Source organism: Physeter macrocephalus, chromosome 5, assembly GCF_002837175.3.
Source record: "Physeter macrocephalus isolate SW-GA chromosome 5, ASM283717v5, whole genome shotgun sequence".
Taxonomy (NCBI): Eukaryota; Metazoa; Chordata; class Mammalia; order Artiodactyla; family Physeteridae; genus Physeter; species Physeter macrocephalus.
The window spans coordinates 3,201,755-3,223,917 of NC_041218.1; the positions used below are offsets into that span (position 1 = coordinate 3,201,755).

Consider the following 22,163-nt stretch of genomic DNA (forward strand, 5'->3'; position numbering starts at 1 on the left):
TAAATCTGACCAATGAGGTGAAAGACTTATGGGCTGAAAACTATAAAACATTAATGAAGGAAACTAAAGAGGAGTCAAAGAAATGGAAGGATATCCCATGCTCTTGGATTGGAAGAATTAACATTGTTAAAATGGCTGTACTACCTAAAGCAATCTATAGATTTAATGCAATCCCTATCAAATTACCCATGACATTTTTCACAGAACTAGAACAAATAATCCTAAAATTTACATGGAACCATAAAAGACCCAAAATATTCCCAAAGCAATCCTGAGGGAAAAGAACCAAGCAGGAGATGTAACCCTCCCAGACTTCAGACAACACTACAAAGCTACAGTAATCAAAACAGCGCATGGTACTGGCACAAAAACAGATATATGGACCCATGGAACACAACAGAGATCCCAGAAATAAACCCACACACCTAGAGTCAATTAATCTTCGACAAAGGAGGCAAGAATTACAATGAGAAAAAGACAGTTGGGAAAGTTGGACAGCCGCATGTGTATCAATGAAGTTAGAACACACCCTCACACCATACACAAAAATAAACTCAAAATGGCTTAAAGACTTAAACATAAGACATGACACCATAAAACTCCTAGAAGAGAACACAGGGAAAACATTCTCTGACATAAAAGGTACCAATGTTTTCTTAGGTCAGCCTCCCAAGGCAGTAGAAATAAAAGCAAAAACAAACAAATGGGACCTAATCAAACATAAGCTTTTGCACAGCAAAGGAAACTGTAAAGAAAAAGACAACCTACTGACTAGGAAAAAATATTTGCAAACGATGCAACTGACAAGGGATTAATGTCCAAAATACACAAACAGCTCATACAACTCAATATCAAAAAAAAATGGGAAGAAGATCTAAATAGACATTTCTCTAAAGTAGACATAGATGGCCAACAGGCACATGAAAAGATGTTCAGCACCGCTAGTTATCAGAAAAATGCAAATCAAAACTATGAGGTACCACCTCACACAGGTCAGAATGGCCATCATCAAAAAGTCTATAAACAACAAATGCTGCAGAGGGTGTGGAGTAAAGGTAGCCTTCCTACACTGTCGGTGGGAATGTAAATTGGTGCAGCCACTGTGGAGAACAGTATGGAGGCGCTTCAAAAAACTGAAAATAGAGCCACCATAGGATCCAGCAATCCCACTCCTGGGCATCTATGCGGAGAAAACTCTAATTCAAAAAGATACATGCTCTCCAGCGTTCATAGCAGCACTATTTACAATAGCCAGGGCATGGAAGCCACCTAAATGTCCATCGACAGAGGAATGGATAGAGAAGCTGGGCTATATATACACAGTGGAATACTACTCAGCCATAAAAAGGAATGAAATAATGCCATTTGCAGCTACACAGATGGACCTTGAGATTATCATACTAAGTGAAATCAGTCAGGCGGAGAAAGACAAATACCATATGATATCCCTTATATGTGGAATCTTATCTGGGAAGCAGAAAGAGACTCACAGACATAGGGAACAGACTTGTGGTTGCCAAGAGGCAGGGAGTGGGGGGAGGGATGGACTGGGAGTTGGGGTTAGCAGATATAAGCTATTATATACAGAATGGATAAACAAGGTCCTACTGTAGAGCACAGGGAACTGTATTCCATATCCTATGATAAACCATAATGGAAAAGAATATGAAAAAGAGTGTATTTATGTGTATAACTGAATCACTCTGCTGTACAGCAAAAATTAACACAACGTTGTAAATCAACTATATTTCCATAAAATATTTTTTTTTTTTTTTGCGGTACGCGGGCCTCTCACTGCTGTGGCCTCTCCCATCGCGGAGCACAGGCTCCGGACGCGCAGGCTCGGCGGCCACGGCTCACGGGCCCAGCCGCTCCGCGGCACGTGGGATCTTCCCGGACCGGCGCACGAACCCGCCTCCCCTGCATCGGCAGGCGGACTTCCAACCACTGCACCACCAGGGAAGCCCCATAAAATAATTTTTTTTTTTTTAAAGTACGTTTCCCCTCATACGTGACAGATCATCTGTAGCGGACTAGGCACTGAGAAGAAACATGGAAGAAATAACGCGTATCCTTGCCCTCCAGGGGTTTTACAGTCTCAACAGGAAAAGTTAACATGTCTTAATCCTGCAAATATTGAGTAATTAAGAAAAAGTACTCTCCCATCGCGGAGCACAGGCTCCGGACGCGCAGGCTCGGCGGCCACGGCTCACGGGCCCAGCCGCTCCGCGGCACGTGGGATCTTCCCGGACCGGCGCACGAACCCGCGTCCCCTGCATCGGCAGGCGGACTTCCAACCACTGCACCACCAGGGAAGCCCCATAAAATAATTTTTTTTTTTTTAAAGTACGTTTCCCCTCATACGTGACAGATCATCTGTAGCGGACTAGGCACTGAGAAGAAACATGTTAGAAATAACGAGTATCCTTGCCCTCCAGGGGTTTTACAGTCTCAACAGGAAAAGTTAACATGTCTTAATCCTGCAAATATTGAGTAATTAAGAAAAAGTACTTTAGTAACAGCCACGCAACACTATTTAAATATTGTAGCGCAGAAAAGAACGAGGCTGATGAGACAACTATCCTCAACTCTAAACCACGTGCTACTCAGTTCCTGAAATCACCTAATCTTGTTGAATTAAAAAGCGCTCAAGCCAAGGTCTACGCTTGTGGGGAGTCTCGCCGTCTCCTGCGCACCCTGCATGGATCTCAACCTGCCCCAGGCGACCTGCTCTCTCCTGCAGCTCCTCACTCACCTGCCGTGCACACTCGGCCACAAGCACGTCACCTTCAGCTGTCCCCTCCCCACACCTCCTGTCTATGCCTCACCTGCTTCGTTCACTTGGCTGCACAGGCGTTCACGCTGCTCGGTCACCGTCCCCGCCGGCGGATTCCTGTCCCTCCCGGAAATCTGAACAGGCTTCTAGTTGCCTCCGGGCCTCCGGTCTCTTCCCTTTCCCAGTGTCCTCCAGTCTTTTGCAAGAGCAATTTATCTGAAATAGAATTCTGGTCGTCACATGCTAGAAAGAGGGAAGGACCAAATTGCGATGTTTCACGTCTTTCTTAATCTCTTGTGACATCCTCACCCCACCCCCTCATTCCCAGCCGTCACACAGGTTTCCTTGCTGCTCCCTGTACGAGGGAATTTCCATTCCCACCTGGCAAGCTTCCCTCCTCACTAAGGCCTGGAAAGCTTTTCCTGATGCTCCCAGGCTGTCTCTGTAGCTTCTTCCTCTTATAGCTTTAGCGCTGTGACACAGTATAACAAATGCCTCGGAGGTGGCACTTACTCTTCAATCTATTTCTCCACTGCTGTGGCAAAGCACAAGCAACGACAACAACAAAAAAAAACGGATCAGTTGGACCACGTCAAAACTTAAAACCTTAGTGTTTCAAAAGGCACAACAGAGTAAAAAGGCAACCCGTAGGCTGGGGGAAACATTGCAAGCCTGTACCTGATAGGGGCTAATATCCAGAATATAAAAGGAAGTACTACAACTCAACAAAAAGACAACCTGATTCTAAAACGCGCAAAGGACCTAAGTGTCCACTGACAGATGGATAAAGAAGATGCGGCACACATATACAGTGGAATATCACTCAGCCATAAAAAGAAACGAAATAGAGTTGTTTGTAGTGAGGTGGATGGACCTGGAGTCTGTCATACAGAGTGAAGTCAGTCAGAAAGAGAAAAATACCATATGCTAACACATATATATGGAATCTTAAAAAAAAATGGATCTGAAGAACCTAGGGGTGGGACAGGAATAAACACACAGACGTAAAGAATGGACTTGAGGACACGGGGAGGGGGAAGGGTAAGCTGGGACAAAGTGAGAGAGTGGCATGGACATATACACACTACCAAATGTAAGATAGCTAGTGGAAAGCAGCCGCATAGCACAGGGAGATCAGCTCACTGCTTTGTGACCCCCTAGAGGGGTGGGATAGGAAGGGTGGGAGGGAGGGAGACGCAAGAGGGAGGAGCTATGGGGATGTATGTATGTGTATAGCTGATTCGCTTTGTTATACAGCAGAAACTAAGATACCATTGTAAAGCAATTATACTCCAATAAAGATGTTAAAAAAATAAATAAGTAAGTAAAATAAAATGAGCAAAGGACTTGAATAGACATTTCTCCGAAGAAGATGTATAAATGGCCACTAAGCACAAGAAAAGATGCTCACCATCACTGATCACCAGGGAAAAGCACAACTATGAGACGCCCCCTCACACCCATCAGGATGGCCGCCATCCAAAAACAAAACAAACAAAAATCACAGTTAAGTGTTGGTGAGGATGTGGAGAAATTGGCACCCTTATGCACCGTCGGCAGAAACATAAAAAGGTACAGCCATGGTGGAAAACATTATGGTAGCTCCTCAAATTTTTTAAAAAGAATTATCATATGATCCAGCAATTCTACTGGGTACGTACCCCAAAGAACTGAAAGCAAGGTCTCCATGAGACATGTATACATGTTCGTAGCAGCATTATTCACAATAACCAAAACCTGGAAGCAAACCAAGTGTATACCCACTGATGTATAAACAAAATGTGGTCCATACATACACCAGAATATGATTCAGCCTTAAAAAGGAAGGAAATTCTGAAAGGAAGGAAAAAATTCAGGAAATTCAATGTGGCTGAACCTTGAGGATGTAATACTAAGTGAAATAGGCCCGTCACAAAAGGGCAAATGCTATAAGATTCTACTCACATGAGGTGCCTGGAGAGGTCAAATTCACAGAGGCAGGAAGTAGATGGTGGGGGCCAGGGGCTCCAGGGGGTGGGGATGAAGGGGAAGCTAGTGTTTAATGGGGACAGAGTTTCAGTTTGGGACGATGGAAAGTTCTGGAGATGGGCGGTGACGATGGCCACACAACATTGTGAAGGTACCTAACGCCGCTTAATTATACACTTAAAAACAGCTAAAATGGGAAGTTATATGTGTATTTCACCATTTTTTAAAAAGAGAAAAAGGAGACAACGCTAGTTAAGCCAGCAAGCGGTGAAGAGGAGATCGGAAAGATTCTATCGTGGGCACCTTCTGTCCTCGAGACCGTCACTGAACGCTCTAAAACCAAGTTTTCAAAACCGCAAATCCACACACAGAATTAAATTATAACCAAATGTATCGGAGAGTGCGCGCGCGTGCACGTCCACGTTTTTCTGTAGCTTCCATTACATCTGAAAAGGGTTTTGACCCAGAAAAGAGCCAGCATTTACTGTGCTAAACCAAAGAACAACGGCTGGAGAAGCAGTTCTGGAGAGACAGGAGGAGGCCCTCTGAATACCTGCCGCTCCACAAAAGCGACGAGAACCCAGACATCAGTGGTCAAAGCCAACTTTCAGACTTTGGAGGCTGGGCTGTCTGCCCACTGAGCTGCGTAGGGCTTTGGTTTTCGGTTTCAAAGCTCTAGGGCTTCTGAGGTTATGCATCTAGATCTTAGAGGCCAAGGCGACACACCGAGACCGTCACTGCTGGAAAGGGGGCGCCGCGCGGGGAGCAGAGCAGGCCCCGTGGAGCCAGGCAGTTCTCCTCCGACTCAGCCCGCGTCACGCGGTTAGCGACGGCAGCCCCGCCTGCAACAGCGCTGCAGGCGCCCAGCACCCGGAGGGCCCGGCTGCCCAGGATGCAGGCGTGAGAGCCCGTCCCAGAGACACACGCGTCTGACGTCTGGAGTGTGAGTGGCACGGGCCCCAAAGCTGGTCCCTGGGCCCCGGAAGGAAGGGGAGGAGGGGCTCGTGCCGTGGGGGGCGGTCCTGACGCGCGGGACGGAGGGTGGGCGTGCTTTCTCCACGCAGGGAGGTGCCCTGTGAGAATCCTGTTACACAGCTGCCCGACGAGGCCGCGAGCTGAGCGCTGGATGACGCACGCTCCGCGGGCCACGTCCGATGACCGGGTGGCCCCGAGAAGCCACGGCAGCCGAAGCGCCCGGCCCCTCCCGAGGGCAGCGCGGGCAGCCCTGCTCGGGCCCCCACGTGCCCACAGCTTCCCACTGGGACCTTCCGCGGGGCCGCTGCCCGCCGAAGGCAGCCTGCGCGGCTCCTGGACTCCTTTCCCTCACTGGGCGGGGGAAACGTGCCTCCGCTCGCGTCCCGCACAGAGAGGGAAGGCCCGCTCTCCCGGGGATGTGCAGAGGCTTCAGGGAAGCAGGCGGGTCTCTGCAGACAGGCTGCGCCGCCCTGGCTGTCGGGGGCCTCACGGCTCCGCTCCCGGTGTCGCGTCCCATCGGCGTGACAGGAGCGTCACACCGGCCGTGCTGCACGTCTCCCGGGTCCTCGTCCCTCTGACACCGAGCAGAGGACTGTCCCCGCCAGCGTACAGCGGCCTCCTGCTTCCCTCTGGGCCTCGGACCGTGAGCGGAACAGAGAAGGAGACGCGTCTGACCTCTGCTGCCTCCCTGACCCCGGCGGTCAGGCTCAAGGGCACCGCAGGCCCGACCCAGGGCCCAGAGCCCAGAGCCCGTGTGGAGAAGCCCGGAGAGTTCTGAGAACGAGGCAGCTGCCCTGCTGCGCGTTATCTGGGGAGAAGACGAGATTTTATAAGGTCATTACCGAGACCACAGATCCATCTTAACAAGAACAACAAAACAGGCCCCCCTCCCAGTCACGTCTTGAGTGCGACCTTCCAGAATTCGAGACCTAAACTCCAGCATCACCTGCACCTTAGACTAACTCGCCGCCTAACTCGCCGCCAGCGTGACACGCCGGGCAGGTGTGTCAGAGGCAGGGGCGTGGCTTGTACTGACACGATTGACAACTGCTAACGTGTTGTTTGAGCCCCATTTGTACACTTTTCCAGCAGTAGTCTTCTCTTTCTGATGATTTTATTGCAGCGCCTGCCCTGGAGACGTAACGGTGAACAAAGCACGGGGCACTTCCCCCGAAATTGCTAAAAAACAAAAACAATAAAAAAACAATAAAACACCCCCAGCTGTCCTGATTATTTTTAGTTGGGATTTATCACTGGTAAACTGTGTTTTCCATATGCATGTAAGATACTTGGTTTTTATTTCAATTTACTATTTTCGGATTTTTTCCTAATACAGAAATTAGGTATGATTGCTGTCATGGCCGTCACCTGGTATCATTCGACAACAGAGTGAAGATGATGCCGGTCTTGGACTGTGGACAGTGACACTTCTCTTCCTTAGAATAATGTCCTTTTCTATGGAAAGTTATCTAGAGAAGGAATGACAGCATGCTAATTATGTTGGCACCTAGACACACACACACACACACACACACACAATATCTATTTTCCCCAGAAAAATGCTTGAACATTTGAAAGCCACGGCCTGTATATAATAAGAAACAAAGTTATTTTCTGAGCGTGGATACAACAGTATCAGAGTTTAAGAACTGGTGACAAGATGGCACAATTCACAGCTCTTTTTCACCGCTGGTAAAGCTCATTTCAACAGCCCAGGAGAACTAGCAACACCGTTGCTCTGGGATCAGTGAAGCGCAGGAAACAAAAGCAGCTCTGTGGAATAATACCTTAAAACGAAGCATGGAAGAGGGGGCATACTCGCTAGTCCTGAAGACAGTTACATCACCAGATTTCGGCACAGACTGACGAATTTACAGATGCTAGTCAACTGCTCAGTTAACAGCCCTGGTTAGACTCCCTGAGAAGAAGCGCCTGTAAGAATACTGCTTGTCCCCAAAGAAGAGCCACAGAAACCGCAGGGACCATGCACTTCAAGTGTCAGTGAACAGCTCGGAGCAGGGAGCCCCGGCGGAGGGCACAGCTCCTGTGAGGGGAGGGCTGCAGGGCCCCCCCCACGAACGCCCCAAGACACGGGCAAGGCGTGTCATTCACGGAGAAGCCCCAAATGAGAAAATTCTGCCTGAAGCCAACGTTACCTGATGTTTCCAAAACCACAAACTGGTAGAGGCGGCGGCAGAGTCAGCGGTCCCGAGCTGCAGTGTCCCTGTGCAGTTGGTACCCAACCAGGTCCCTCTTGGCTGATGCACTACAGCAAGCCAAACGCCGAGACGCCCGGTTCCGTTGGCGAGGCGGCCAAGCCGGGAGATGGGAGGGCAAATCTCAGCTCGGCGTCCCGGAAGGGAAGGGGCTCGGGGTATTTACGCGATAACGAATAAAGAAGCAGGGCCGCCTGAGGCGTGGGGAGCGCCGGGAAAGGTGTCGATTGGAGAAAGGTGCGGGATTCCTTCTGCGCAGGCGTAGCTGGGCTACAGGCCGCTGCACGGGCTAAAGGGCGCGGGGCGGGCCCTCGCGCAGGCCCGGCTCGGGAATCGGTGGTCCCGTCCGGCCCCAACCAGCTCAGCTCCGACTGGACGCAGCTGATTCCAAGCTGCTGGGAAACAACCCGGGCAAACAGCTTATTGTTTAGGTTACGTGCTGCCTGGTGGACACGCAAGTCTTAACTGACCTTGATTAGTGAGGGCAGGTGAAAAGGATTTGACTCGTGATCCACGGATTCGCAGTCAGATGTCTGAGCTGCAGGTGGCCTGTGGCAGCTGTACGGTCATGGGGGGTCTGGGCATCCCCCTCCACCCAAGGCCACGACCTGCCGCTGGTACCCCAGGCGTTCTCCGGGACCTTGGGCGCTCACCAGTCGGCCTGGAAATGGAATCCAGGCACAGGCTGCAGGCAGGGACACGGCGCTGGGGTGGAGGGCGAATCTGCCCTGCTGGGATCTCGAGTTTTCCTTCGTCCCCAGCTGTTTCCTCACCCCAAGGAGGCCTGTGATAGGGACTCGACGATCGATCACCAGCGCGGGCAGGGTCCCCGAGCAGGTCCTGGGCGAGCGAGGCCTCTCCTGCCCGCCCCCGGGTCCCCAGCTCCGGAGCACGAGGCGGCGGCCGGGAAGAATGAGCCGGACAGAGCCGAGAGCCGGCGGGCGCTGCCCGGGGTGGGGTGGCCCCCAAGTGCCCGCCGCTGCCCTCAGGCCGGGCTCCCTTCGCGGGCCGCAGCTCTGACCCCGGCCTGCGTCCTCTCCCAGCCGCCGCCCCCGCGCCCGCCCCTGCAGCTCCGGCCGCGTGGCCCCCGCGGGCGGCCGTCCCCCGGAACGCAGGCTCCGCGCGCCCCCTGCGCCCCCTGCCGGCCGGCCGAGCGCGCAGCCCCGCAGGCGCCGAGCCCGCCCGCGCGCCGCTCGCCCCCGGCCTCTGGACGGGCTCCGGCGCAGCCTCCGGCGGCCGGGAAGAATGAGCCGGACAGAGCCGAGAGCCGGCGGGCGCTGCCCGGGGTGGGGTGGCCCCCAAGTGCCCGCCGCTGCCCTCAGGCCGGGCCCCCTTCGCGGGCCGCAGCTCTGACCCCGGCCTGCGTCCTCTCCCAGCCGCCGCCCCCGCGCCCGCCCCTGCAGCTCCGGCCGCGTGGCCCCCGCGGGCGGCCGTCCCCCGGAACGCAGGCTCCGCGCGCCCCCTGCGCCCCCTGCCGGCCGGCCGAGCGCGCAGCCCCGCAGGCGCCGAGCCCGCCCGCGCGCCGCTCGCCCCCGGCCTCTGGACGGGCCCCGGCGCAGCCTCGCGGTGACCCCGGCCCTCGGCTCCCGGGGTTTCGGACGGGGCCCGGCGGAGGCCCGCCCGCTCGCCCCGATCTCCGCGCCTCACGGCCGCCGGGGCCCACCTGCCCCTCCGGGTGCGTGGGCTGCGCCTTCCCCGGCGCGGTGGGAGCGGACGGCGCAGGCGCAGACGGGGCTCACCCCGGCCCCCGCCCCCCGCGGCCACCCGGTGACCCAGCGCCCGGCTCACGTGGCCCGCGCTCCCGGGATGCCTCGGCCCACGCATCACTTTCCAACGGACTAGAGCCCGCCCACCTGCAGCGCCTGGAAACCTGTTTCCCAGAGATTTTTCTGGTTGTAGTTTAGGAAACTTGAAATGCAAATGGCCAGGCATCCTTCCAGCTCTTTGGTTAAAAAAAAAAAAGTATTCTAGTCGTTCTGAATAATATCAGCTTCAGTTTACTGACTACTGCAGGCCAGGAGATTCCACCGACGCTCACATCACCGTTCCCTCCGAGTTAGTCTCTGCCTCACGAAGGAGGAACTTGGGCCCTGAGAGGTTAGTTAGGACACTTGCCCCAGGACACACAGCAGGCAGGTGGAGGGTGGTCCATCTGACTCTGAAGCCTGTGGCCTGCACGCGGTGCCCGGCCTCTCTGTCCTCACGGCCTCTCCTTGTCGGAATCGTTCTCTCTGGGAGGCCAGGGGACGGGATGGCTGGTCCAGGGCCAGCCCAGCTCCTCTGAGAAGCTCCCAGCCTGCCAGGCGCAGCAGGTGTCAAACCGTTCTTGCTGGTTGGGTTTGTACCTCGCTCGCTGGCCATATGTCCACTCGGTCCTGGGAGGTGAGAAAGCGTGTGCCATTGAGCGACGGATCCCCACCAGCAGAAAGCCCGCCACTCTCCCAAGGGTGTTCTTAGGAAATTTACCCTCCGTGACTGGCAGGATATTTTGGTAAAACCAAGCTGTCGGTGGTAGTAAAGATGGCTCCCTCAGGACAAACTGTGGTCGACCCCAAGTTCGTGTGCCTGACGCACAGTGAGGCTGAGCAAAATTTGGAGCCGAGAAAGGTTAATTGCAGGGGCCGAGGAAGGAGAATGGGCAGCTCGTGCTCAAAAAGCCGGAAGTCCCCGATGGTTTTCAGGGAAGGGTTTTTCTAGGCCAACCTGGGGGGAGGGCTGCACCTCCCCCTTGCCATTAAGCTGCATTTTGCGATTTTCTCAAATTAAAGGCCTTCAGTGGCATGGGTGAACCCCTGAGAGACACGGGAGCACTTCCCTGGGTTTCGAGAGGGAGCTGGCCACTCAGCCCCACGCTGCACTGGGCTCCTCCGGGCATATGCAGCCGGCCCTGTGGCCTTTCCCTGACCAGTGAGCCGACAGCAGGCCCGCGGACGGTTCCTGGCACCTCCCGTCTCTCCCGAGGTGGATGTTGGGAGAATCCGGGCTCTCAGAGACGCCTGAGGAAGCGGGGAGCCCTGCAGGGTCCGGCGATGCTGCGGCCGCCCCCTTCCCAGGAGCGCAGAGGACACGGTGGGCCCAGCTCCTGTTCCCTCCAGAAGCAGCCTGGCCGCTGGAGCTGCCTCCTGCAGAGGACGGGGTGTGGCGGGGGGGCAGGGCCTGCTCCCACCCTCCAGCCCCGGTGCCTCCTTCCTCCCCCCACGTCCAGATTATTCCCTGGTAGGAAACCCTGCTTTAGGGACTGAGCTGCCTCACTGCCTCGCACCCGCCGGTCCTAACTTACCGCCAGCGCCTCCGAATGGGACCTAATTTGGAGGTCTTTTCTTCATCACCACAGAGGAGCAAGTGAAGATGAGCTCGTTAGGGTGGGTCCTAATCCAGTGGGAGGGGTGTCCTCATGGAAAGGGGAAACGTGGACACAGACAGGCAGGCACACAGGGACGATGCCATTTGAAGGTTGGAGTTCTGCTGCCCCAACCAAGGGACCACCAGACGCCGGAGGAGGCTTTCAGATCCCTCCCTGCAGCCTTCAGGAGCCCGGCCCCGCCGACGCCTCGATCCGGACTTTGGCCTCTAGAATCGGGAGAGCACACGTTTCTGGTGTTTAAGCTGCCCGGTTTGCGGCACTATGTTAACAGCAGCCCCAGGCAACTAGTACCCCTGCCATTCTTTTTTACAAATAATGCAACGGAAGTTCAGAAAGACCAGCAGATCACCGGGTCCCGCCACCAGAGCACGGTGGAGCCGCGCTCACCCCGATCCAGAAAGGCAGCCCACCAGGCCTGCTGCCACCCCCTGCACCCCGTCCTCCGGGCCCCCTCCTGTGCCCGCCCCCCGCTCTCCTATTCCCGCCGGGCTGGGCCTCTCTGAGCTGCCGATTCAGCAGGACTGCTCTGGGGAGAGAGTAAAAAGGGGAGAGAAAGGAGAGAGAGAACCTTACTCTCCCAGACAGAGGAGCTCAGCACTGAAACTCTTCGGTAACTGACACTTTATACAAACGGAACTTTCAAGCAGTTGATTAGGTCCCTGAGCCTAGTGATTGAATAACTGAAGACACATTTGCCGGGTTTGTGCTGAAGTGCCCACAGCTGCGTGCTGTGAGATTGGTGAAGCCTGAAGAGTTTTGCAGGAGCCCGAGCATTGCTGAGAGGCTCTTACGCCGGAGCAGGGAGGCCCCACCCACCGTTCATGGCCTTTGACTTGCACGGCGCTCCCCGGACAGCCTGCTGCCAGTTAGTGAGCTCCGTAAAGCTCCAGAGAAGCTCCAGCCCCTCAGGGTGCTCCCCCTGCTCCAGAACAGCAGAGGGTCCGCCTGTGGGGTGGGATTCCCAAGGCTTGAGAACGAGCGGTGGTCCCACCTCCGGGGGCAGCTCCCCGCACCACGTGCTGCCAGCGCCTCCCGTCCCCTTCCGCTGCTCACAGCCCAGCGCTGGCCCTGTGCGGGGAGGGCAGTGCAGGGCAGGATGCAGAAGAAATCAACGCTTTCCCTGCCCCCAGGGGCTTGTCATGGGGGGGCGGGGCAGGGGGCGGGGCAGGGGGCGGGCTCGATGTCAGGGAGATCCCCGGTGCCACTGAAGACACAGGGCCACGATGGAGGGTGTGGTTTTGTTACACGCCCGTAACTCCTCCCTCAGCTGACATCCTCCGGCCCTAGAAGCCCGTCCCGTTGACTTACCACACTAGCCACAATGAAGGGCCCCCGGCCAGGAATCTCACCACTGCTAAGTGGCCCGAGAAGGGGTTTCACACCTCGTCCCCCATTCTGTTCTCAGGGCTGTGAGGTGGGTGGTAGTGGAAGCGTTTCTCCCACAGGAAGCAGCTGTAACTACAGATCATTACTTCCCGAGCTTCCTTTCAGCTTCCTTTCAGACATGCGGTTGACAGCCCACCCCCAAGACGATCACCGGAATCCAGCTCCGTGGGCCATCTTCCTTCAGTGAATGATTGTTCTGACGTTTAGACAACATTAAGGTTTCTGTAAAAGTGGTTTGTTTAAAAGTCTGTTTAAAAACCAGACATCTGGGGCTTCCCTGGTGGCGCAGTGGTTGAGAGCCCGCCTGCCGATGCGGGGGACGCGGGGTCGTGCCCCGGTCCGGGAGGATCCCACGTGCCGCGGAGCGGCTGGGCCCGTGAGCCGTGGCCGCTGCGCCTGCGCGTCCGGAGCCTGTGCTCCGCAACGGGAGAGGCCACGGCGGCGAGAGGCCCGCGTACCGAAAAAAGCAAAACAAACAAAAAAAACCCCCCAAAACCAGACATCTGATGTAATCCAAGCCCTACAGCTCTAACAATCTTAATGTCTTTGAAAGCAGAATTTGGAGGTATTATCGGGCCCATTTCTTCACCAGTCAGTGAATTTGCCGTATCTCTATATGTTACTATACCAAATATAGTCATTAAAAAAAATATACCCTCTTGGACTTCCCCGGTGGCGCAGTGGTTAAGAATCCACCTGCCAATGAAGGGGACACGGGTTCGAGCCCTGGTCTGGGAAGATCCCACATGCCGTGGAGCAACTAAGCCAGGGCGCCACAACTACTGAGCCTGCGCTCTAGAGCCCGCGAGCCACAGCTACTGAAGCCCGCGCGCCTAGAGCCCGTGCTCCGCAACAAGAGAAGCCACCGCAATGAGAAACCCGCGCACTGCAATGAAGAGCAGCCCCTGTTTGCCACAAGTAGAGAAAGCCCGTGTGCAGCATCGAAGACCCAATACTGCCAAGCATAAAATAAATAAATTTATGAGAAAAACATACCCTCTCATCTACAAAGAATCCTGGCAGTAAAATACATTCGAACCAACCGGGTTCCATCAGCCTTTGGGTAAAAATGTGGTCTCATGAGTGGAAATAACCCACTGCCTTCTGAGAACGCCCTCCTGAGTATGTGTGGGAGTCCGGCCCCAACACCGACGCTTCTGGGGGGTTGGCCTGCGTGACCAGGCCTCATGGTGATGTGGGGGCTGCAGGAAGTGGAAAAGCCCAAGATGAGCAGGAGGGGCCCAGGGCTGGGGTGCAGCCATGCTCTGGGGGCCCAGGCGTGTCCCTCCTTCTCTGCCGCCCCCAGCATGGAGAGCCCACCTTTTGACCCGGGAGTCTGCTTGACCTTCAGGGACCAGAGAGGGGGAAGGAGAAGACAGACAGGGGCCTCTGGAGGGTGTCGTGGGAGCTGCCACGCGGCAGCCTTGGGGACTCCTGCGCAGGTTCTGTGGGGCGATATCATTCAGTGCAGTGCTTCTCAGGCATGTGTGTGTTTGCGTGTGTACACGTGTACGTCCTCATCCTGGGGCTCGGGGGTCTACTTTACAAAGTGCCCGGTGGATTCCGATGTGCATCAGAGTTGAGGGTCTTTGATCTAGAGGGTGTGACCAGTTCAGGCTGTTCTGTTTCCAGATGTTACTCCCATACTTGTAGTGGCTTCAGAGCCCATCTGGGCAATATTAAAGACACAGCTTATACGGCTTCAGAGGCTGCCTGGCAGGCTGATCCAATGAGAGATTTCCTAGAAAAGAGGCTTGAACTGAACAGGAATTGGAAGCATCCATGGATTTGTCATTTGCTCGGAATCTAGACCTTGACACCCTTTCCAGCAAGCCTGGTTCTGCGTTGGCCAGGGGCTGTGCTTGGGGCCCAGTGCTGGTGCCCAGAGGAACGTGCCAGACCCAGGAGGGAGGCCTGCGCTTTGCTTATCGTGAAAGAAAACAATGCGAGGGGAAAGCAACGTAGGGCTGTAGCTGCCTTGCTGTGTGATTTTGGGCAACTCCCTTGCCTTCTCAGGGCTTCTAATCCCCTATCTGTGTAGTGTGAGTGATGAGATTCAGGTGGTGAACGGCTTTTTGGAGTTTGTGGTTTGCAGAAGGGAGCCCAGGCCTCTCAGGACCAGCGCCCAGAGACCTGCCCGTCCAGACCCCCTGAGAAGCCCCACCCATGAAGCAATGTCCCCGAGGCTGGGTCCTCTCCCTCCCACTTGCCCCCAGGGTCCCCACCTGCTCCTCGGCAGCTCTATTTTCTCTCTAGAATGCCTGCGTGAAGATGAGAACCGCGTGTTACGGACTGAATGTGTGTCTCCCTCCCACGCCCATTCATATGTTGAAGCTCTAAGTCCTAATAAGATGGTTCTTGGAGATGGGCTTTTGGGAGGTGATTAGGGTTAGATGAGGCTGTGAGGATGAGGCCCCCATGATGGGATTAGTGTCCTTATAAGACAAGGAAAGACCAGAGCTCTCCCCCTTTTTCTGCTGGGTGAGGACACAGCCAGAGGGTGGCCATCTATGAACCAGGAAGAGGGTTCTCACTGGGAACCTAATTCGCTGGCACTTTGAGCTTCAACTTCCAGCCTCCAGACTGTGAGAAATAAATTCCTGTTGTTTAAGCTGCCCAGTCTGTGGTGCTTTGTTATGCAGCCCTAGCTGACTGATGCACACCCAATTCAGAGCAAGCAGAGTCTGCTTCCCCAGAGCTGGCTGCAGTGTGGGGGCCGACCACCCTCACACGTGCTCCACAGAGACTGAAGGCAGACGGGGGAGCGGGACAGCTTCTCGGTGGGAGAGGGGCCTCAGGGGTGCCCTGGGGGCTGGGGCAGGGCTCTTACTGCCTAGGGGATGTGTTAGGTTTTCCCCCGTTGGTCCCAAGTTGGAAGTGGGGGCAGACATTAGGAAACTGTCAGATGCTGGCCGAGTCCTGGCCGCCCGGGGCTGGTTGCTGCAGGTCGTGGGGCAGAGTTCTACTTGTATACACGGTCTGGATATCCTAAGTGTGTGTACCACGTGCTAACAGGCTTCCTGTTCCTTCCTCTTGTGATTGTCCCGAGAGCTCACAGCCACTTGCTGACAGAGGAGGCCCAAGGGCATCTCTGAAATATCCTTCCAGCCTCTCTTGTGACACTGAGGTTTTTAACAGGGGCTTTGGGAAGGCAACTAATCCTGCACGAAATCATTTTTCTGGGACTGACAGGTCAGGCGAGAGAGGGAGGGGCAGCGTGTGTTCAGGCCAGGGGTACACATGCCGCCCTCCCCCAACCACGGCACCCCTGTGAACGAGGCAGCTGTGTCCCAGGAGATGCCGAGGAAGAGGGGTGCCCCCGGGTTAGGGCTGTGCTCCCTGTACTGGGCTCTGGAGTTCCACAGCTTCATGGTCTTATTAAAACATTTTAAAACTAATTAAAAATGGAAACAAGCAACCACAGTCACATGTGTCACACACTTCACCTCACACACACAGGGCAGGTGCAGGCTCCGGGCTCTCCCAGGCCGGCTTCCCACTGCGTGGAACTGGGGTGGTCCCAGTGCTCAAGGCCAGTGTCTGCTTTCAGGGCCGGTCCTGGCAGAAGGCGGCGGGGAGGAGGTGGCCTCCTTCCTGGGCGAGTGGGGCGAGGCCGGGGCTGCTCGTGTGACCGCGGGTGGGAGGCTGACACACTGGGCTTGGGGTGAGCTCTGCTGCATCTGGCTGTTTTGTTCTCTCTCCTCTGCTTCTTGATTCTTGGTCAAGAAGGGTGACAGCATTCAGTTGGGGTGACTGGACTGACAGCCCGTTTCTCTGAGGCAGCAGCTGCTTGACCGTTTGGAAAGGTTTATTCAACCAGTCTCTCTGCTTTCAGGCTGGGCTACATCAGACTTACTGAATGAACAACAACAAAAATGAGTGAACTTCTAACAGAGGCAGGTTTTTCTCAAGTTTGCTAGCGGGCAATGCAGTGGCCTCAACTGACAGCCAACGTTACTCTCAGTGTTAGGGAACACCTCTATGGCGTCACCCTGAAACTTTTTTTTTTTTTTTCCCATTACACGGGCCTCTCACTGCTGTGGCCTCTCCCGTTGCGGAGCCCAGGCTCCGGACGCGCAGGCTCAGCGGCCATGGCTCACGGGCCCAGCCGCTCCGCGACACGTGGGATCTTCCCGGACCGGGGCACGAACCCGCGTCCCCTGCATCGGCAGGAAGGCTCTCAACCACTGCGCCACCAGGGAAGCCCCACCCTGAAACTTTTAAGACGAAACTCAAATTCTCTTTTCTGGTTGATTTCGGACTTTGATATATCTGACTGGTCCTGTCCTTCCTACTACCATCAAGCCGCGGCCACCACAGATGCAGGTTTTATGTGCTGCACACAGGCCCTTGGGGACGCATCAATGAGTACCTGAAAGACTTCGTGAACATCTGTACACTTTCTAAGGTGAGATGGTGGGGGATAAGCAAGAAAAGAGCTATCCAAGTGGTAAAATAATGTTTTATTCCATGGATGAACAGACACTACCATGCCACGTCCTCACTCCCTCCTGCCAGGTCCTGTGGCCAGAGCCGGCTTCCCTCTGCAGACTGAGTTGCCTTTGCAGTCGGTCGAGCCCGCTGAAATGGCCAAAGCGTGGCCGCGCAGCGCTCAGGGTGGTCCTGCTGCTCGGCACGTTCATCCTCTTCCCAAATGGTGATGCAGCCCCCGAAAAACAATCCTGTGACGGAGATCTTCCAATCGAACGAAGTACAACTGACAGTCAAAGCTCGTGTAGGTGAGACCCAAACCCCCAAACACCGGAAGTGACATGGACATATCTTCTCCGCTGATAAGAATGTCACGGAGCACCCCTTCCCAGGGGGACCGGGAGCGGGAGAAATCCGAAATGACACTCGCGTTGTCAACAAGCTCCAGAGGAGATGACGGTCATCCACGTATTTCCAACAAGCACTTGTAGAGAGAGCAGCTCAGCCAGGCTGCGGGCATGCAGGCGAAACACGGTGAAAACCGGGCGGAGGGCAGGGGACGCGGTGCGACGCCCGACCGCATTCCCGTCTTTATATACAACAAAGTGAAATATACACGGGATGCTGGCTGTGCGCCTGGTCAGAGGATGTCTTACAAGGCTAGGGACATCGACGACACTGCTTGCGTGCGGCAGGGAGGGACAGAGCCACCCCAGGGTGGGGGTGACACTGGCGCGGGCCTCACTTGCCTCCAGGGTTCCGGTCACCCCAGCACACGTGACAGGCCTGGAGGCGGAGTCAACACTTTGTTCATGTTTTTTAACCAAACGTCACCTGAAGAGACCTGACGGCTTATCAGGGAGGAAAAGGATGGGCCTAAGGGCACAGAGAGATGGACAATGTGAATCTAAGCCAGATCCTAATGCAGCTTGCTGGGAGACAGGTTTTCTTTATGACTTTTTTTAGTGAAGAGTATTGGATGTTTTGTTCCCTCTCAGTGTTCTGAAATGTCTCCACAAAGTCTAAAGATGATGTTGAGTTGAGGAGAGAGCAGTTAGTTACTTCTGATCTGTTTCTTTATCCAAACAAGTGCAAAGCCTACATACTGACTGAACGAAACAAAGCAAAACAAAGCAAAAAAAAAAAAAAAAAAAAAAAAAAGCACAGCAAAGCAACCCCATGACCAGAGACAGTGTCAGGTAAAAAACATAGAAAAATACGAATTAATTCCATAAGGTTAACCATTAGCGTAGCTACAGTAACACTTCGTACAGCCCCTTAAAATGCAGAATGTCCTAATTACAGGAAGGAGCCAGCCAATCTATGGACAAGTACTGGGAAAATAATTGTGCTCTAGTTGGTCCACGGCGCGGCGACATCAGACGGGGTATGATGCTCTGGAGTGGAAGCGGTACCCGAGCGGAGGCCGGGTCTAAACGCTCCCGCTCGCGAGCTCGAATTCCGGGGCCAGCTTCTGCACTGCCATCCATCCTTTGCTTTGTTCCTCGGGGAGGGGTCGCGGGGAGGTGCCCGTCACTCTGGCGTGGCGATGGTTCCAAGCTCCGTGGAAGCCCTTGTGAGCGACGAGGCATCTCCACCCGGGGAGGAGCTTGTTTCTGGAGCAAAACTGCCTTCAGGACCAGAAACACACACGTTGGGAAGGTGGCGCTTCCCGCCCCCAGCCCAGGCCCCTGAGGGAGAGCGAGGCGGGGTTCCCCAGTCGGTGTCCACTGTCCCAGGAAGCGCCAGGCTGTGCTCCGGGCTGGCTCGGTCAGTCCTCCTCCTCGTCCTCTTTTGCTGCGGCTGTCGGGAGTTTGTCCTGGATCCTGAAGCACTCCACGAAGAAGCTGATGAGGGCTCGGTACAGGTGCTGCTGCAGGGGGGCGCTGCTGAAGTAGTGGCTCTCGTCCGGGTATATCTGCAAGAGAGGCGTGAGGAGTGACCCGCGTGGCCGCCCTCCGCGTGGGCTGGGGCGCCGGTGAGACTCCGAGCCCCACAGCCCGGGCTCCGCGCAGCCGGAAGCTCAGCCTGGAGGGCATTTCAGGGCTGCTTCTCCTCGCGGCTTTGCCAGGTGGAGGGCGCCCACAGCAAATCAGGGACGGAATCAGAAAACACATCGCTTAACAGACTCTGAATGCCTCGCTCGCTCCGCTTGTTTGAATTTGCAACAGGGATCCGGGCTCGGGGACCACAGAGGCAGCGAGCGGCCCAGGCCTCCAGGCATCAGGCCTCCCAAAGAAATGGGAAGAATTCCGTGCTGCCTCTATAACCGTGGTGGGAGCGGGGAAACCTTCGCTCCCACGGGCACCTGCGTTTGACTCACCGTGTGCCGTGCACAGGGGGCTTTCCTGGACCCCGGCGTCGAAGGCAGATGACCTCACCATAAAATCTAGCTCATTGAGCTATGTGAGAATTGAATGATGGAATACCTCTGAAATGCTTAGAACAAGCCCTGGGACATAGGCAGGGCCGAGAAGACGGCAGCTAATCATTCCATCCCCAAATGTAAAGACACCGAGTACCCAGGGGCACTGCACCACTTCCACACGAAGGGCCCGGTCCCAGCTGGGATTCAAAGCCAAGTCTAATTGGCCCCAAAGCCCATGTTCTCTCCATGATACCAGGCTGCTTCCCGCATTTTGAACCCTGTCTTCCTCTTATGTCTTCAGATGATGACACTCACCTTTATTTTCATATTTATGAAGGTGGTCATTGAGCTATTATATGTACCTTAAACATCCAATAGTACAAAGGGTTACAGAGCAGGAAGTATGTCTCCTCCCACCCGGGTCCTGGTCGCCTGGAGCCCTCACCTGGAGCTGTCACCTTTACAAGCTCATCGAGTACCTCAGACACTCGCCGCGCCTGCACGGTGTCCAGTGGGACCTGGGGTGGGTATCGCCCGCACCTTGCTGACTTCGCTTCGCCTGTATCTGGGGAGTGGTCCACACCGGCAGGCAGAGCTCTGCCGTGGGACCTTCCGCGGCTGCATCGCGTGCACACGACGTACTTAGCGTCGTACTGTGACCTGAGCATGCTCAGAAGGAACTCCAGTGTCACGTGAACTAAGCCCCTCCCTCCGCGTTCACCAGCACGCAGGCCGGCCTCCCTCCCTGCGGGAAGCGCTCCCCCGACCGGCCAGCGCGCACTGGCCTATACGAGACAGCCACGCAGCAAAGCCAGGGCTGGGAGACAGAGGCAGGCAGCGCTGCCGTGCTCCGAGGGACGGGGCCCTGGCTGAGGAAGTCTCCCGTTTATCCTGGACCTGAGAAGACCACCGGGGTCACACCTGTCTCACCAAGTGAGCCAGAGGGCGGGAAGGAGATGGAAGAAGTTTCCAGAAGCAGCATCGTGCATCGCTGGAAAGCACCTACACTAGAGCCGGTGGGTCAGCACTTGATGCCAGTGAGGTCAAGGCTGTGAGTCGGGCTCTTGGGAAGGACAGTGCTCTTTAACTACTGCTGCACCACAGAAGGTTCTGGAACATCCAGCCAGTATTTGGCAGATGTGTGCTTTCCGGGGGGAGGCTAGTGAAGCCAAGGCCGCGCTCATCGGTGTGGGACAGCAGCCCCCTCTTCAGCGAGCGTGGGGGTGAGGCTGCTGCCCCGCCTTCGCTCATCAGCCGGGGAGGGAGCGGGGGCGGGGGGCGGTGGTGGAGCCTAAAGGGGCTTAAACACAGCCTGAGCTTGGAACCGAGCCGCCATCAATCGGCAGAAAAAGAAAGCACTGCCCATCTGTCTGAGCTGACGTGTCCCCGAGCACCTCCGACGGCCGTGACAGAGGAGTGTTTGCAGTCACGGGTGGCCGGGTACCACCCAGCTCCTCCTCCGTGCAAAGGCATGTGTGAGGGAGGGCAGGCGTGCAGCACTGTACCTGTAAGCTGTAGTTAGCTTTTCCCTTAATGAGCTGCGTGATGAGTTCTGCGGTGTGCTGGAAATGGATTTTTTCTGTTTAAAGAAAAAAACAGGAAAGTGTCAAAACCCGTTAACACCACGGAGAGCGATGCTTTCGCCGAGGCGCCGTGGCCAGTGTCGGGGGCTCACCGTCGGCGGTCGCGTGGATGATCAGGAGCTGCTGCCCTTCCAGCGTGGACACCCGGTGCGCCACCTTGGCCATCTGCACGTGGGCGAGAGGGGGGTCAGCGCCCACCGCGGGCAGTAGGGGATGAGCCCAGGAACCCTGACCCGGACGGTGAGGTCCATGCAGTGCGGGGGGCACAGTTCCTGGAGGCCCTGTGAAAGCTCTCAGGGGCCTGGGCTTTCCCAGCCTCAACCCCTTTTAAAGAGGAAGGGGACAGGAGAAGATCTAGGAAGCAGCGAGAAAGGGTCTCCTTCCCCTGCAGGTGGTCTGGGGCCTTCATTCAACTGATGCCACTGGGAGGTGCTGCCCTGGCCAGAGCGTCCGCTGTTCGCGCCGGGGTTTCAGCTCTGAAGCCGCAGCCCGGCCTGCAGCAGATCTCTGGCCTCCTCGGTGCCCGTGAGGAGATGCATGTGTGATGTCCACTCTCAGCCGACTGAGCGGCGAGGACTAGGAGGTGGTGTCCCTGGAGCTTCCTGCTCCCCCCACCCCCCCCATCGAGGGCTGCCTCTCCCGCAGCAGAAGCAGCCCTGGGGGCGGGGGCCAGCGGCCCTCCACAGCCGAGCCCGCGGGCCCTGGGACAGACTCCTCCAGCCTGAGCCCTTCCCCACCTTCCGCCTTGTCCCTCCGGTTCCAGAATGGTCAACCAGCCCCATCTCGGAGAGGTCACCACCCGGTGAATGAGCTTTGACACCGGAGGGAGCACACGGGCCCTCGGGAGTTGAGGGGGGGGGGCCCGCGGGGGGAGGGAGGGAGCGGTTCGCAGAAGCAGAGCGGAGGGTTCCTCGTTTTTGCCAAGTGGTGGCTCTGCCCCAAACCCTAACCCTAACCCAAACACACCTCATACGCTCTGTTGTCAAGTCCGTGGAGGCCCAAGTACCTCTCGGAAAACGCAGACGCTGCACACAAGCAGAGGAGAGCGTTAGCCCTTGGCCTCGGGGCCCCTTTGGGCTCCGGGGCCGCCCTGCGG

General features: G+C 55.9%; 1 protein-coding gene and 1 long non-coding RNA gene across 2 annotated transcripts in view; both read right to left on the bottom strand.

Moving 5' to 3' along the window:
* Positions 1–6,057, bottom strand: part of LOC102975624 (uncharacterized) — a 46,454-nt gene extending 40,397 nt beyond the window's left edge. The window contains exons 1-2 of the long non-coding RNA XR_003679669.2: positions 4,188–6,057; positions 2,829–2,992 (exon numbers count right to left, since the gene is read on the bottom strand). This is a non-coding gene — a long non-coding RNA (uncharacterized lncRNA). The remainder of the gene's footprint in view (positions 1–2,828; positions 2,993–4,187) is intronic.
* A 12,229-nt stretch (positions 6,058–18,286) lies between these two features.
* DPP6 (dipeptidyl peptidase like 6) overlaps positions 18,287–22,163 on the bottom strand; it is an 824,646-nt gene continuing 820,769 nt past the window's right edge. The window contains exons 23-26 of the mRNA XM_024129132.3: positions 22,034–22,092; positions 21,160–21,232; positions 20,990–21,063; positions 18,287–19,034 (exon numbers count right to left, since the gene is read on the bottom strand). Of these exons, the coding sequence (XP_023984900.1) occupies positions 18,888–19,034; positions 20,990–21,063; positions 21,160–21,232; positions 22,034–22,092 (353 nt within the window). The 3' untranslated portion in view covers positions 18,287–18,887. The remainder of the gene's footprint in view (positions 19,035–20,989; positions 21,064–21,159; positions 21,233–22,033; positions 22,093–22,163) is intronic.